The sequence below is a fragment of the Mycteria americana genome, chromosome 17, assembly GCF_035582795.1.
Source record: "Mycteria americana isolate JAX WOST 10 ecotype Jacksonville Zoo and Gardens chromosome 17, USCA_MyAme_1.0, whole genome shotgun sequence".
Taxonomy (NCBI): Eukaryota; Metazoa; Chordata; class Aves; order Ciconiiformes; family Ciconiidae; genus Mycteria; species Mycteria americana.
The window spans coordinates 10,900,774-10,917,019 of NC_134381.1; the positions used below are offsets into that span (position 1 = coordinate 10,900,774).

Here is a 16,246-nt window from a genome sequence, read left to right on the forward strand (position 1 = left end):
TTGCACGGCAGCAGCCGGTTGCAGAGCTGGTGGAGGTGCATCCCGTGGCAGGGCAGCTGAGCAGAAGAGGCAGTTGGTACCACCTGAGGAGGTGTGCCCCGACCCTGCCTGAGTTTGCAAAGCCAAAACGACCCTGCAGGAGGGTCAGATCACTAGCTCTTACTGCAGTCATGTGCTGCTTTTTTCTTTCCCTTGCCATCTTCCAGAGTTTCGCTTCTGTGCCCCTCACATCAGGGCTGAAAGTCTTCTGTATTTGTGGGTTACAGCGTGAGCCGCCCTGTGGGAGCTTCAGCCCCTGCGCTCGGGAAACCCACTCGGGGCGGTGAGTCGGCGAGCGGCTCCCCAGCGTTGGGGTTATGCAACTTCCTTGTTGCTGAGGGGGAGGATGGGCGTGAAGGCAAAATTAATATTTGTGAAGCATGTTGGAGATAAGTAGAGCACCTAGAAAGTTGTCTTAGAGTTACTTGACAGATACTGAGGTGCTCATTAACGCTACTGCTGCATGTTAAGATCAGTTAGAAGAAAGAATAATAATTTAATAAATGAAAAATGTAGGTGTTTACTAGCACGTAACACTCGGGTAGTGATGAATCAGGCAGCGAGGTGATCATATTGCACTTTGTTTGGGCTCACTTCCTCTGCCTGCATGAAAGTTTAACTTCTCTCGAGGTCTATTAGCCTGAAGTACAGTGAAGTATCTGCTTTCTTACGGTTTTAAACTTGCAGTCAAAGAATTGGAAGAGACTTCTGGAGGTTTCTAGTCCAGCTCCCTTGTTCAGAGGAGGATGCTCAGGGTCTTGTCTTGAATGTTGCTGAGGATGGAGATCCCACAACCTCTTTGGCCCCCTGTTCTGGTATTTGACCAATCCCATAGTGAAAAAGCCCAACACCTAACTGAAATTTCCTGTGTTTCAGCTTGCACCCATTACCTTCTTTCCAAACACTCTGCACTTCTGAGGAGAGCCTCTCTCTCTGTTCCCTACGCCCTCTCATTAGCGAGCTATAGAAAACAGTAAAATCCCTCTTAGCCTTTGTGTGTCTGGGCTGAACAAACCCAGTTCTTTCAGCCAAGCATGCTGGTGGTCCTTAATCAATCAGCCAAGTATTCAGGGAGGGCATTGCATGTATTAATGAGTTTACTTCATGCATCTGAAGCGTTCATAGTAATTTTATATGTGTTGCGTTATAAGCATGGATCAGAGCGACAGGAAAGTAGTCATGTTTTCCTGTTGGTACGTAAGTTCAGAGTGATGAAACAGCATTGAGGGGCAGGAACTTCAGCCGGCTTGTGCGTGTTCAGATCCTAGTGAAATACAGTGCGCTCTGAGGCAACGAGACGCTAGAGTGATCCACGTACTAATTAAGAAACAGGAGTCTTGCATCTTGGAACATTGCTGCGTGCTCACCTTGTTGTGAGTTGCTGGCGCGCATTAGAACTCTGCTGGAAGAGTGGTTATTTTATTCCCTTTTAACCTGAAAATCACATTCTGCTTCCATTGCACTAATGCTTTTGATGGGGTGGAACAGAGCAGCTGTTGCAGGATCCACGTTGCCTCAGAAACAGTTCATTTACAACCTGAGTTTTTATACTGTTTTCCTTACCTTTCTTTCCTGTTACCGTCCCCCAGCTACAGAAAGGTGGTGCTGGTTTCTGCTGCGTTACAGTAAAAACCGTAGCAAAGTCAGTCCATGTTGGCTCTTACTAGATTTTAGTGTTTCTTTGGCCCAGCGTCCTCTGGTCGAGGTGCTCTCTGGAGGCAGGACAGAGCGCTGGTGCCTGTGCCTCAGGGCTCGCAGCTGGGTGCTGGTGTAGCAGGCTGGCCTGCTGCTGCCTTCTGCAGCACCCACATCTGAGGATGGAGGGTGGCATATGTTTTGCTGCCGCTCTGAAAGTTCAGGCCAGCATCATGGAAACGGCCTCAAGTTGTGCCAGGGGAGGTTGAGATTGGATATTAGGAAAAATTTCCTCAGTGAAAGGGTTATCAAGCACTGGAACAGGCTGCCCAGGGAAGCGGTGGAGTCCAACCTAAATGATTCTATGAAAACAGGAGGCAGCAGATCACAGAAGTGGGCAAATCTTCAGGATGAGGTGCCAGTGTGGAGCGCAGAGAGCTCACTGCTCACCGCTGCCTGTGAAGGGTCTGCAGCAGGCAGGGCGTGCAGGGTGTGCAGCCCCAGGGACTCGTTAGCACCAAGCACCGAGGCTGCAGTTTGCAGCAGTGGAGGAGATCGGTGCTTCTCGTGACAAAACGTTCTGGGGCTTTCAGCTGGAAGGGGAGAGGGTTGCAGTTATGTGAGGGAATTTGCATGTAATACAGAAGGTTTTGCTGCTAATAGATTGCAGGCGAAAAAGGAATTTTGTGCTCCCTTTTGAAGTGTTTTTTTCTGAAAAATGTTGCGTCACAGGGAAGTGTGTCTGTTCTTGAAAGAGGACAAAGGTGAGCACGCTTTGTCTAGGAGGAGCCCAGCAGACCTTGCTTTAGCCAAAGACGAGGGAGCGGGAAGAAGAGAAGCAGCCTTTCTCCTGAACTGGAGGTGTGTCAAGATGGGAAAAAAGTGACGTGAAGGCCTGGTGCAGCAGAGCAGAGGAGAGCGACTGAAGGTGCAGCAGACCAGGGTAAGACACTCCTCTGTGTCTCTGTGGCTCAGAGGAGAGGCAGCGATTTCAAGGGGGGCAAGACGGCATTCACAGGACGGGCAGCAAACATAAAGCTGTTTGCACGTTCCTTGAAGCATTTCACTGTGGCTCTTAAGGGATGGATCCTGTTCCTGGATCCTGTTCCTGAATCCCGTCCCATCAGAGCTTTTCTGCAAAATGGCAAATACTTGGCCTCTTTGAGCAAATCCTTTTGTAGTGCAGCCAAATTGCAGAGTTAATTGGGCCGGTGTGGGACTCTGATGGGTCGGTCTGTTAGCTGCGGGGGTTGCCGGTGTTCTGGCCCACGCTCAGCAGGAAGGCAGTGGTGGTTGCTAAAGGTGGTTGAGATGGGGGCCCTGCGGGGCTGGGAAGCGAGTGGTGGCGGCACTTGCCGAGGGAAGGCCTTTGCGCAGGCCCAAACAAGAGGGAGGCTGGGGGTGCAGAGGCTCGTTTGCTGGGGGCTACGTGGCATAACCCCCTGCCGCTTTTTGCTACCAGTGTGCATGAACGTGTTGTGTGTGCTGCGCGGGACCGTGCCTCCTGCTGCCTTACGCAGGGATGGCAGTTCTAAACCCCGCCACGCTTGAGCGTGCTGTGGAGGGCTCAGCTGTACCGAGGAGCCACTTGGGAGCCTCTCCGGGGGATTTGCCTGCCCCAATGAAGTGGTGACTGGGCAGGTGTGTTTCTTTTCCTATAGCATCAGTGCAGGCAGTGAGGAGGGGCACTGGGGGGCTGCGAAATGAATCATCGCTTATTTGTGCTGCTTGCATAGGGTTTAACATAGGTGGGTTCTGGGCCTCCACGTCCTACTGTAGTGCAGGCAGAGAGGCACGGCCAGGGTAAGCAAGCCCTCCACTCAGAAACGCTGCGTGCATGTGTCTACGCTGTCCCTGGGCTGGGATATTCAGTTAACTTAGTTAACTAGTTAACTTAGCTCACGGCTGTCCCCTGGGCCTAGGGGGGTCCCAGGAGATTGCCCTGGAGAGCTGCCGAAAGCTGTCCAACCCCAGACTGAAATTTACAGTGCCTGGGTGCTCTGGGCCAGCGTATCCCTTCCTGCAGACCAGATGAAGCTCAACGACGGCTGGAGCAGCAACAGCACGAGGCTCTGGGGAGGGGTGAGGTAAGTGCGGAGACTCAGCCCTGACGTGACTTGGCCGATGAGCAATACAAAAATCCCCACAGGCCTGACATCAGCCCTGTCTCGTAAATGCCTCTCACGGCACGTGTACAGCTGAGTAGGAGAGATCAGTATCCCGTGTTTCTGCTGGTTTTTTTAGAGTTTCTCTTCACCTCCAGACCTGCACCGGGGACAGCACCCTGCGCTGTAGTAACTTGCGCTTTACAGCTGCAGCAGCAGCGCTAATCTAAAGCCGAGCAGTGAGTCGGTCCTCGTTAGTGCTGCACAGGCCCCGGCAATCCCACGTCTGCCCGGCGGATGTCAGCATGAGAGAGCTCTTCCCTACGTGGGACCAAGCTCTGCTGGCCTGGATGGCTTGGCAGAGTGGGAGAGGCAAGGGCTGGCGTTGGACACGGGCGGACTGCTGTCTCTGCTGCTGCGGGGTGCAGCAGAGCAGCGACCATCGCAGGCTGTGAGCTGCTCTGGTGATTGAGTTGTAGCCATTGCCTCCTGCTCACAGGGACTATCTTTCTGTTTGGTAGGTGCTCTGAGAGAGAGAACATGTGCTCCCTTCCCCAGCTGCTAAGGACAGAGAGAGACTGCAGGTGAGACCCCATCACTCATTCACAGGTATTTCACCCGTTCCTGGGAATCTCAGCCTCTGTCCTTTGCGTACCTGGGGGCATGGTTCTGTCCCCAAGTCACACACAGACTTCTAGCACAGAGCTTCTTGTGTCCACGCACCGAGAATGCCTGATGAGAATGAGCTGGTGGCTCTTCATTAATCTTTCATCAGGACTGGCAGTGGCCAGCACAAGTTAGTCAGGCGTGGGAAGACCAGCTGTGACTTGGCTTTATCCTCACAGGGCTCAGGATCCAAAATCTGCTGCTCAGGCCCACTTTCTAGCGAAGTCTTAATGGCCTGCTGCGCTGGAATGAGTTAGCGCTGCTGCCCGCTGCTTTATGAGTATCTGCACTAAGGGCTGGTGCCAGGGCTTTGCACAGCACTTGCTGCCCTTTTCCTCCGGTAGCTGCCGCCAGGGAAATGAGACGGCTTTTGGGCCAGGCACCGAGACAGGGCTGAGCCAGAGCCCCCAGGCAGGGCCTGAAAGGAAAGGCTCGGCCCTGTCCCTAGAGGAGGGCTCCAGCTGACTGAGAAAAGCTGGTCTTTTCTCGGCCACTGCAGGGCTGTTTGCCTGCCCTGTCGTCCTGGTAACTTCTGGGCTTGGGCCATTGCTCTGGGCCGGGAGTGCTCAGGGCTGTGTGCCTCCCTCCGCAGCCACGCAGTCAGACAGACGCTGTGCGTTTAAGGCAGGCAGAGCTGGGGATGGTGGCTGCTGCCTGAGACCTGTGTGCTCTTAATGTATGGGGATGTGCAGGGGGGTGCATACACCCTTTTCTTAGCAGTTACACGTAGTGGTGTCTGCCACAAGAGACCGCCACCCAACCCCATTGCAAAGGGCCGGCATTAGCTCTGCTGTCGGCAAAGCAGGCAGGCTGGCCAAGAAATAATGGAAATGAATTTTGTCACTGAAGCATAGACACAAATATTTATTAAGCACAACCCCCCCTTCCCCTTGAGCTGTATTCATTTCTAATATATTAATTCATTTGGCAGATTATTTTTTAGAAAAAAAAGTACCTGTGGGTTGGAAATTCCCCATTAAAATGACATTAGCAAATGCACATGTAAAAAATAAATAAGCTCATACATTCAAGTATATGGCAAATAATTAACACCTCTGAAAGCTTAACGGTCAGATTCCAGTTCACCACCTGGCTAAGAGCTGCACAGGCCTGAGCCTGCAGCTGGTCAAGTCATCTTCATCTTCAATGTTTTCCTCCTCTTTACGAATGCGAGCTGGGTCAGTAAGTAGGTGGCTGGGCAGGTCCTCCTCTCCCTTCTCCAGAGCTCTGACCAGCCCCAGGAAGGAGGCCAAGCCTCGGCCAAGCAGTTCCTGCAGCAGTGTAGCAGGTGAGTGCTCCCTGGTAGCAGGTAAAATGCAGCTACCCCTCCACATGGTCAGTGCAGGCAGGTTAAATGCCCGATGAGCAGCATCACTGGTCTAAAAATCTTAACTGCTGGTTGGAAATGTTTCCATCAAATGCATTTCAAATAGAAAGTGCTGATTTGTTCTCTATAGGAACATATCTGCTTTGGCAGAACTCATTACTGGAGTTTCTGAAGTCCAAGACAGCCTATCTGGTCAAGCCAAGAAAAACTACTCCTCCTCCTGAAGTTAGATCCCTGCTCCTCTCCTCCCTGGGCTTGCTTTTCCAACTGTTCCAAAAGGGGAAGGAATGCAAGTAAATGCAGACCCTTGCGCTTGTGTGTGGGGGGAACTGACTTCCCAGCCACCACCCCAGTTGAGCTCTCGTGAGGCTCCATTGATTGGAGACAGGTTGGGCAAAACAGGGGTGCCTTGCTGAGAGCAGCTGTGCCGGGGCCTGCGGGGACAGGGAGCAGCTCAGCACTGGTTTGGGAGAAACAAGGGGAGGGAAGGGCTATTATCCTCGACTGCTGTTGGACACGGAGAGGATGGTTCTGCTTGCTCTCCTGACAAGCCGTGGCCAGAAAATGTTGCTGGCTCTCAAAGCAGGTCATTGCTGAATGCAGGCTTCTGCCTTGGCCGCACTCGCCTGCACACAGGACAATCCTGCACAAGACTTCTGGCTCAGCGGCACCAGAAGCGATGAGTTGCCCACGTTTGCCTTGCGCTGAACAGATGGGCAGAGAGATTTCCTTTGAGATTTCCTTCCTCCCTTCCCAGGCACGGGCCCCTGTCTCGGGCCTGCAGTTTGGGCTGCACAGCTGGCAGTTGCCTTTCAGGCTTTGTCCCAGGCTGAAGCTGGGCTTTGCTGCACAGCTGTTCTCTAGAGGTAACCAAATCCCACTAAAGCTCAGGGCAGGCAAGGCTTTGCTCCTGCTCAGGAGGTCCCGGTATGGCTCTGCGCAGGCCTGCGGCTGGGGAGGCAGAGGGTGTGTCACAGGGCTCGCTGCACAGTCCTCAGCAAACCCAAAATAAACTTTAAGGTGTGTGGGACCATGACTGCAGCTGGGGCAGGGCTGAGGTTTAAAAGGTCTGGTGTAGCCTCTGACTTGGGCTCGTTTCCTCCTGTAGAAAGAACAAAGCCGAGCAAGACGTTCCAGGGAAGGATCCAGAGCAATTTGTATCACCTCGTGATGCAGGCAAGACAGGAGGACTTCGAAACGGAAAGGGTGCTCTTCCCTTCCCCCATTAAATTTAAAGCATTGTGGAAATAAAAGACATCAAGGCTGGAGTTAACTACCCGCTCTGGGCTTCTCCTTTGGCCGACAGGGCAAGTTCCTGGGTTTTTAGGTGATGAGCAAAGGGGCTGCCAAAGTCTTCTTCCCGAGTGCTGTGCCCAGTGTTACAGTGGCCGTGAGTCCTAAAAAACCCCCTTGTTTAAAAACCGTCCCCCAGCTGGTGGGCCGTGCTGTAACACTGCCTCCGCAGAGCGGCCAGGTGCAATGCAATGGAGGTGCAGCTCCCGCAGCTCCTGGGAGAAGTCTGTGGTAGCGCAGGAGCGCTCGGGTTTGAAACCACCTACACTTTTTTTCTTTTTAAAAAACAAAATTAAACCAAAACAACCCCCCCAAACCAAACCCCAGTTCTTAGCTAGAACCAGGCTTCTGCTGCTCCTCTCCTGCCTCCTCCTGGGCCGAGGCCAAATCTACCCGCTGCTCGTCCATGCGCTTGGCTTGGACCCGCTGGATGAGGCTGAAGAAGTCTTCGTCCGGCATGGTGGGGCCACGGGGGATGGAGTCTGGCGGTGCACAGCGCTGGTCATCTATCCTGGAGGACTGCACAGGGAGGAGAACAGGCTTTAGGACTGACTACTGACAAGACAGTACGGTCGTGGAAGTAAAGGGCTGGGGGCAGTGCCCAAGAGGTGCCCAGAGCACCCGCTCCCCATCCGGGGGCACAGGGCAGCGGACCAGCAGTGCTGCACCCTGCTGCAGGCTGCAGTGTAAGGGAAGAGCGGTGACCCAGCCCAGGGCTGTAGGCACTGCGTGGAAGGTGGGTTCTCCAGCCACCCTCTCTCTTTTAGAGCAGTGACAAAGCGCAGCCCCCAGTACAGGGTCAAAAGAAGGACCTGGAGGCAAAGACAAGTACCTGCCTGATGCCCAAGGCTGCGGGTGGGCAGCTGCTGGCCACAGCCCCTCGCAGCAGGGCTGGTGCGATCAGGGGATTGTGTTTGCCTGTGTGGGAGAAACTAGTGTCTCCCCTCCGGCTCGGCAGCCCACTCAGCCCTGCTGGTACCTGACACTTCATGAGCATGTTGAAGAACTCATCCCCGGGCTCCTGGGCGTCCCCCTCCACACGCAGGTGCCCCAGGTTGTTGTGCGTTATCCGGAGGCCTGGCAGGTTGCCCACGTTGGCACGCTGGTCATCCAGCCGTCTGCTCTGGGAGCTGGCAATGAGATCGAAGAATTCCTCTGTCTGCGGAGATGCCATTAAGGAGGACTGTGCTGCGAGCGGGGAAGAGGAGCACACACCAGGGTCACAGCTCTGCCTGCTCATGCCCGAGCTGCAGCTCTGCTGTCTGCAGAAAGCTCAAATCCTTCTCATCACCGAACCGCTGTTCAACCAACCGGGCTGCAGCCGAGCCTTACACGCTCCCCCCAAGGGACAGGGGTTTGCCATACAGCATGCTGGCTTCTTGTGCGACCATCGGCATCTCCTTCACCCTGCGTGGGGAGCAGGAACAATCCCAGCGCCGGCAACACAAGTGAGCAAACGCCTACCGTCACAGCAACAAGTGTTACAGGGAGCAAAACTCACCGCCCCATCTCGCGACCATTCTCTCCCTTTTCTGAAGGCCGGTGCTATAGCACAGCCCTTGGTACCCACCTCCCAAAAAGGCCTTGGGCCGCATCCCCGCAGTTGCCCTGCACGAAGGGCGAGCAGGACCAGCTGCGAGGAGCCTGCCTGCGCACAGCTCCCGGGCCAGCAGCCAAGGCCTTTAGCGGGACCCTCTGCCCTGCCTTCCCTATGGGAAGCAGAAAAGCTCCGGTTCAGCAGAGCTGCAGTTTCCATTTCCAGCTGGGGTGCAGCTCCCCGAAGGGCTGCGCGCTCTGCCTCCAGCAAGCTCCCTGGCCAACAAACTTCTTAAATGAACACATCCAATTTATGGGGCTGGGCTGTGCAAACAGTACAGTACGCTCCAGAGCATGCCTCCCGCAACAAGCCTGCCACGCACACACAAACCCCTCAGGCAGCAAAGGGGGGAAGTAGGTGTCTTGGCAGGGTAAAGAGCAGAACCTCATGTGCACGTCTCCCGCTGCTGGACCTCCCATGAAGGGCTCCCTGCTATTTACTGCGCTTTGGCCAGCTCCTGGAGGACACCAAAGATGCCACCTCAGCCCAGAAGATCCAGTGCCCAGACATTAACCGCTGCCTGTGAGCAATCACTGCTGTTTGCAGCACAACTACAGGCAGCTTCCGCTGCTGCTTCCACTCGGGTTTCCACCTCGAGCCAAGAGGCACTCGCTGCACAAGGGCCAACCCGCACCTCGCTCGGGGCACGGGGCTGGGCAGACACGGGCCATTGCAGGTGAGCGCAGCGTTCCTGAGCGCTTGTGTGGCTCGGTGGCGGGCACCCTGCACGGTCCCGAGGGCTGGGTATAAGTACAGGCAGGTAATCGGCAAAGCCCAGGCCTGGCTAAGCCACTCACCTGGCGGCACATCAGAAGCCCGGCCTTTTTGGGCCAGCTCAAGCACTGCCGAGGTGAGCCCTGCAGATGCTCCAGCTGTCACGAGCTGCAGGACCTGCGTCATGGCACGCGTGAGGAAAACACTCGTAGGGTCTGGTTCTTATCACGCAGAACGGAGTGGAGCCAGCCTGGGCGCAGTCTGCTGGGAGGGGGCTGGCACGAGCTGGCGGGGGGGGGTCCCAGTCCAGAACCTATACGTACAATCTATACTCTGTAAACCCTTGAGGGTAGTATCCCATCCAGACACCCAACATGCCTGGTGCTTTCTTGCCACGGGGGCGGAGCAGTGGAGGAGCCATCGGGCCCCGCACGGCCAGAGTGCAGCCCCGTGCCGGCAGCGACCCCAGCCTTGGCACGCCGGCTCTGGGCGGCATCACGTTGGCACCGCCGAGGGGCTTGCGCGGGGCAGAGCAACAACGGGACAAAGGGAGGATTTTCAAACACAGCACACGAGCAATGCCGGGACCTCGGCAAATCGAGTGAGTCAGCCCCCAGCCCAGGCAATGCCTCTCCGGCAGCGCTCAATGGAAAGAGCCTGTTGGCTCCTGGCAGCTGCTGGGCAGTGAAACGCTCCCAAGTAACAGACACTGCGCTCAGGACAGGGACAAGCAAAAGAAAACTATAAGAAACCCAGCCCGGTCGGTGTTGCTGTCCCAGCACAAAGCGCTCGAGAGGGTGCCCCGAGCCTCCCGACACAACATGCTCTTTTTAGAGCCCCAGCTCGTGGAGTTGCAGGAACACATAAAAATCTCAGTGCTGACGCAAAGATGACTTTCTTCCCCTTCAGCTCACAAAGAAACCTTGAAAATAACATGTCCAAAAGGCTCAGAGACCAAATGAGAGCTGAACAGAACGCGTGCCTACTTGTACATTCTTTATAAAGCTTCGTATTTTAAACTCACTCTCCTAAATTATACAGCTGTTACAGCCAAATGCACTTCTGTATCAGAAATGTGTATCTTGAAAAAGCGATGCTCATTTCCATCCTATTTTTAGACGATATAAACCTGCTCACCTCACAGCCAACCTGCCTTCCTGCCGCAGCCTGACCTTCTCCGCACTGCTCTGTGCTCGCTGCCGCTTCAGCCCCTGCTCCTGGCACCTACTTCTCTGCGCAGTGTTGTGCTGCGGCTCTTGCCGCACTCGGAGGGATGTCAGGGGTCTCCTCCTCTCCTGTTTGTACTTCGTGTTCATTTGGAAACCAATAAACAAATCCATCAGTTCAAATGAAGTGTTTTGAGCCCTTTGTGATGGTGCTTAAGCGTGCAAGTGTGACCTGCGCATTTTAGTGCTTCTCTCCAGCTCGGTTTAAACAAAGGACCTCAACACCATATCATTAAAAAAAGACATGAAACCGAAGTGCAAACACAGACCTGACCTGCCTTTCCTGTCCCATCTATTTGTCAGACAGCTTCCTCAATTTATCCCTGTTCTTCCTAGGGGTGAGCTAGCTGACTGCCTGCTGGAGCTTCCTACTGTTTATCCATCCTTCTGGCTTCTCTGTTCTTACACAGCACCTATCACCACAGCATCCAAGAACTGTACAAAATCCAGAAGTTTTTCCTCCATGGCAACACTATGAGAAAAACTGGCAATACTTTAACTTGCCTGTGAAAGCCCGCCCCAGCCCTCTGCATGCCCCAGCTCTCCAGGCTCTTACAAGGCTCCCTCAGTAATGACCATCAGCAGTTTCCTCCTGGAGATGCTGGCAGAGGCAGAAGTCCTCGTGCCAACCTCGCTGTTCAGAAGGCCAGACCTTCAAAAGATCCGTACTGAAAAAATCCAAGTATATTTTGCATTTCTCTTGCTGGTTTACTCTCCAAGCCTTAGTTCATATTCTCCAGCCTTTCCCTCAGCAACCATTAACATAAGAATGTTTCTTTCTTCCTTAAATAACGATGGAGATTGCCAAAGAACTGCTAAGTTCAGAGAGCTGAGGCTTGAGCAAAACATCACAAGATTCACAGTAAAACCACGACAGCTGGCCACACCACGGGAGCAGCATCACTCCCATCGTAATAGTGACTTATAAACGCATCGGTGCTTACATATCCGTTCTTCCAGGGCAGGGACCGGTGTGGCAGCTGCCTCTGCAGCCTCTGATGGGCATTCTTCCAACGGGCAGCGCTGATCATCCATCCGGTTGCTCTGGAACTTGCTCAGCAAGTCAAAGAAGCATTCCTCATCCGAAGGGGTCCGGTTGATTTTCTGCAAAGGCAGGAAAATACAGAAGAGAGTCAGAATGCCCCAAACAGCTCCCCACGTCCAATCGCTCCGTTTGGCGTGGCCTCGGCAACGCATCGTGCCCTCTCCTGGTCTGTTCAGAGGCCGAGCTGTGCCCACAGCTCGCCAAGCCACAGCCTGGAGCCTGCCAGGGGTCAAGCTACTTGGTCCCTCTGTTCTCCTGGCTCTGAAATAACCTCTCCCTTTTTCTCTTGCCACCCTTCAGTGTGGACAATCCAACACCACCCTCCTAAAGTAGGCCACAGGCAGAGCATCCATGAAGGTCCCCTCTCCGGCAGGGACCCCCGAGTGGGAGCGGGGTGAAGAGCTGCTCTGCGACTTGTGCTCCGCGAAAGGGGCATCCATGGAGAGCTGCAGCCCCTCCACCAGGTCGCTCATGCTGCGGCTGACCCCAGAGGCTCTGGGCACTTCTGCAGCCCAAACCAGAGCTGGGCTGTTCCTACGAGCGAGCAGACGAGCCTCGCGCAGAGCAGCCTCCATTGCTGCAGAGCATCTTGAGCGCTCAGAACAAACTGGAGGCTGACAGGGAAAGAGGGGAGGACAGGGGACAGGACAGCATTCATCCTGGCACAGCTCCACGGGGAAGAGGAGCTTCTGGACTGGCAAAGGGGTGAGCTCAGAGAGGGGCCGTGCGAGGGATGAGGGGGAACCGTGCGGACGCCCTGGCTGAAGTGCCGTCGTGTGCCCAGCCGAGGCTGAGCTCGAGCTCAGGCATGCCAGCACTCGGCCGTCCTTTCTAACCAGCTAAATATAACCTTTGCAGGCCACTGCCCCCCGCACTCCCAATGCTTCTTTTCAGTGCTCCCGTGTCCTCAGCACACCACTTGTAACAGTCACCAAGCTGCAAATGACACAAAATTATAGTTTTTCAGGAAAACGGTTCTTGCCGAAGAGCCCCAAATAAGCACCTTGCACTAGACAGTGTTATATTTAAGTCGCGCTGCAGAAGGGTTCACGTTCAAGGCAGCCTTTCGAAAGCGCTGTGTTGCGTGCAATTCCAGCGCAGAGAGGGGCTGCGTGCCCCGTGCTGGGAGAGCAAACCCAGAGCCCTGCTCTCGAGCGGCCGGTGCAGTAGGAACAGCAGATCTTTCCGAGGAGCCGCTCAGAACGGGATATAAAATTAGACAGCGATAAGAGGGGCATCTGCCAGGCTCAGAAAGGGTCCCTGCATGCTGAGCTGGTCCCACCAGATGCTGGAAAAAAATACCACACCAGAAACCAACCAAAACCTCCTACAACTGGGTCTGCCTGTGCTGAGCTATTTTCCAGCACGGGGCTGGGGAAGGCCAGTCTGGGAAGGGGCACTGGGTCCCAGCACACCCCACCCAGAGCACAGGCAGAGCTGGCCTGGCGTGCCAGGCCTTTCAGTGGAGAAAGGGATATCCTTGGCTGTTCATGAAGCAAAGCCCCTCTCCCAGCTCTGCCGTGGCCGTCCTGGGCAGCCCGGGAGCCCTCCCTCTCCTACCACGTGCGGTGCCGTGCCCAGCAGAGCACTCTTCACCGGCACAGAGGCACACGAAGCCCATCAAGGGAGGTCTGGGCTGGGGAGAGCCTTGTGCTGACAGGGTTAAAGCCGCAAGTTGGATTCAGTAAATGAAGGGAAACAATTTTCCCGTATGCTAAGCGAAGCAGATGAGATGCACTCAGCTTCTATTTAGGGCAGCGTCAAAATTAGCAGCGGGCCAGAGAGGAACATTAGCAATGTGGGAGCTGATCAGGGAGGGGAAAAACCCCTCTCACCTCTTTCCACATGCTGATCCACTAATGAAACAGCAGCTCAGACGGACCCTCTGAACCATCAACAGTCGCACCTTGGAAATCAAAGCTTGCTTGGGCTTGAACCGAGGAAGAACTATATCTCTCTCAGCTCTGCTATGTTGGCTTGTGTGACCCAAATTTCAGGCTAGAGGAAGAAGCCGGCTCATTCACACCAAACCTCCCTCTAGCTTCCCTGCAAACGCACAGAGTAAATCAGAGCAGTTGCAGGTCCACGGGAGAAGTTTTGCCTTGCGGGGAGCGGCTGGGCAGCGCGTTGGTCAGAGCCCCCAGCTCGGGGCTTCCCCCCAGCAGAGACCAGATTCCCCCGGGGTGCCTCCTGCCAGGGACCCTGCAATTTCCCGTGTCAGGATCTCTGCTCTGATGTCCGGGAGAGGAAAGGATGCTCTGAATCTGTAGGAAGAGCAGCCGGTGCATGCGCAGTATGGGACGGGGCTGGCGGCATGCCTGGGTACCTCCCGGTACGGTGGCACCCGGAGGGGCAGGAAGCCAGTGCCCGCAGGCCAGCGTTAGGGCTTGCACGTGCTGTGCCAGCCCGGGACGTGGGGTGCCGCAGGGCCCGCAGCAGCACCCGCTGATGCCAGGCTCCCTCCGGCGCTGTCCCAGCCAAACCGCGCCCCAGGCCTGCACCTCTCTAATTAAAATGCCCAAATATGACAAGGCATGGAGCGCTTGGCTCCCTCCACTCACAGCCTGCTCCTGGCCCCAAGGAAGGAGCTGCAAGGGCAGATGGATGTGCAATCACACCCTGGGGCCCACCGTCTGCTACCGAGCTGTGCTTGTCCAGGGCTTGGCACATCCAGGACGGTCAGAAGGCTTCCCAAGAGCCAGGGCATCCCCTAATGGGGCTAAGCAACAGTCCTGCGATAGCACAGACACACAACAACCGGTCACCATGGGCCCAAGACCCAGAGCCCTAAATGGTTCCTGGGCAGCAGCTTTGGTTTCCAGCCCCGAGATCACTTCTCACCCCATGGCCGGTGTCCCTGCCTGGCCTCGTCACCCATCCTCCGCCTCTAGCACCACAACTGCTCAAATTCTGGCAACTGTTATTTTCCTCTGGTCAGCCAGCCTCCATCACGGGCCAAGCAGCAAACCAACCCCTTTTGCGCTGGGCAGAGAGACCCGGGGCTTTTGCTGGCACCTGCGGACCGGCAGCTGCTGGCACTGCAGAGATCACCCCCGGGGCAGCTTTAGCTGCAAACATGCTCACCCTCAGCGTGGGCACAGACACACACGTCTCTCCCCATGCAGGGACCGGGACAAGCGCGGAGCCTCTGCTCCTGTTCCCTGACCCCAGGCAGGACAGGGATGGCCGCCGTCCCAGGCAGGCAAAGGCCCCATACCTGGGGGTCAGAGCTTTGTTCCCGTTTTCTGTGAGCGGTATTTCCAACTGGACGCTGCCGTCTCATCAGGGAACTGAGCAACCTGGCTGAGGACAGCCTGGGAGCAGGACTCGCTCACCTGAAACAGGCCTCCCTCGCTGGAAGGCATCCAGGCTTTTGCACACATTTATTTGCTGGTGGATGAGCACGCTGTTTAACCTGCCAGGTGAGATCCAGGATGTGTAAAACACAGCTGAAGTGTTGGACAGGCAGCAAACAGCAGCTGTGGGGAATGATGGGGAGCCTGCTGCCACTTTTCTCCCTGCAGCAATGCCACCCCAGGGAGCCCCTCTGCTCGCCCGGGGCCGTCGGCTCTTCAGGAGGGGTCAGGGGAGCCGGTGCTGCGGCTGCCCCAAGCCCCTGCCTCTCCCAGGCTGCAGGTTGCTGCTCTGCGGAGCACAAATGCACCCTATTTCCTCTCCGATAAGCTCTCACTCATGCTAAATAAAACCTTTCCCAGTCTCTTGCCGAGAAGGTCCTGGGCTGCCCAGCTCTGCCCCCCAGGCACAGGCCAGCATCTCACGGGGAAATCCCTCAGGTTGGCTGCTCTGGATGCGCAGGTGAGGCCAAGGCTGAAGCAATCCCAGACAAAGCAAAACAAAGTTCGAACGGACTCCTGTGCCTAAACCCCCTTGGCCATCTTCACTCAGATTTAGGAAAGCTATTAAACAAATGTAGAAGGCCTAACTGCAAGAGCTAAAACACTTTCCACCTCCCAACACCCGAAGCCACAGCCCACAGATGCCCCACAGGGTTTCCACCCTTGGACGCTGCTGCCCACCGGGGTCTCTGCAGAGACAGGCCTTTCTCTGACAGGTTCCCGAGCCCCACCCTGGGATCGGCAGAGGACGTGTTAATTATTTCCATGCTAGTTTGACATGGTGTTCCCATGCCTGAGGTGCCCAAGAGTCCTGCGGAGCAGGACACGACACTCCATGGCAGGCAGATGACGGGGGTCCTCGTGCCTGGCCCTGCACACACAACCTGGGCCGGGAGCTTCTCGTTGTAAGCTCCTTGGTCAGAGCAGGGCAATGCCACCTGCACTGCGGCTTGGGTTTTCTGTTCCACAATGCTGCTCCCCGGCAGCAACCTGTCCCCAGTCTTGCTTTGGCACCCGAGCAGCCCATACCCACCTCTGGCCCCGGCACCTGCTGTTAGAAATACCCTCAACCGAACGGCTCGGGTGATGGCAGCTTCTCCCACAGCTTCCTGCTGCTCCCACAGGGTTTAAAGTCAGCTCAGGCAGAGCCGGAGGGCTCCCCAGGAAGCAGCGGCAGCCAGGACAGGATGCGGCTCTCCCTGCATTCACTGCTGAGCCCCACCAAAAGCCTGTCCGATCGCAG

The 16,246-nt window shown here is 55.6% G+C and overlaps 1 protein-coding gene and 1 long non-coding RNA gene across 2 annotated transcripts in view; one reads left to right on the plus strand and one right to left on the minus strand.

The window, feature by feature from the left end:
* Window positions 1-100: 100 nt before the first annotated feature.
* On the plus strand, window positions 101-7,008 carry LOC142418038 (uncharacterized). The gene is made up of 3 exons (XR_012778171.1): window positions 101-2,617; window positions 3,137-4,363; window positions 6,881-7,008. It is a non-coding gene; the product is annotated as an uncharacterized LOC142418038 (long non-coding RNA).
* A 196-nt stretch (window positions 7,009-7,204) lies between these two features.
* GPSM1 (G protein signaling modulator 1) overlaps window positions 7,205-16,246 on the minus strand; it is an 83,500-nt gene continuing 74,458 nt past the window's right edge. Inside the window, exons 12-14 of the mRNA XM_075519282.1 lie at window positions 11,547-11,706; window positions 8,045-8,253; window positions 7,205-7,584 (exon numbers count right to left, since the gene is read on the minus strand). Of these exons, the coding sequence (XP_075375397.1) occupies window positions 7,396-7,584; window positions 8,045-8,253; window positions 11,547-11,706 (558 nt within the window). The 3' untranslated portion in view covers window positions 7,205-7,395. The remainder of the gene's footprint in view (window positions 7,585-8,044; window positions 8,254-11,546; window positions 11,707-16,246) is intronic.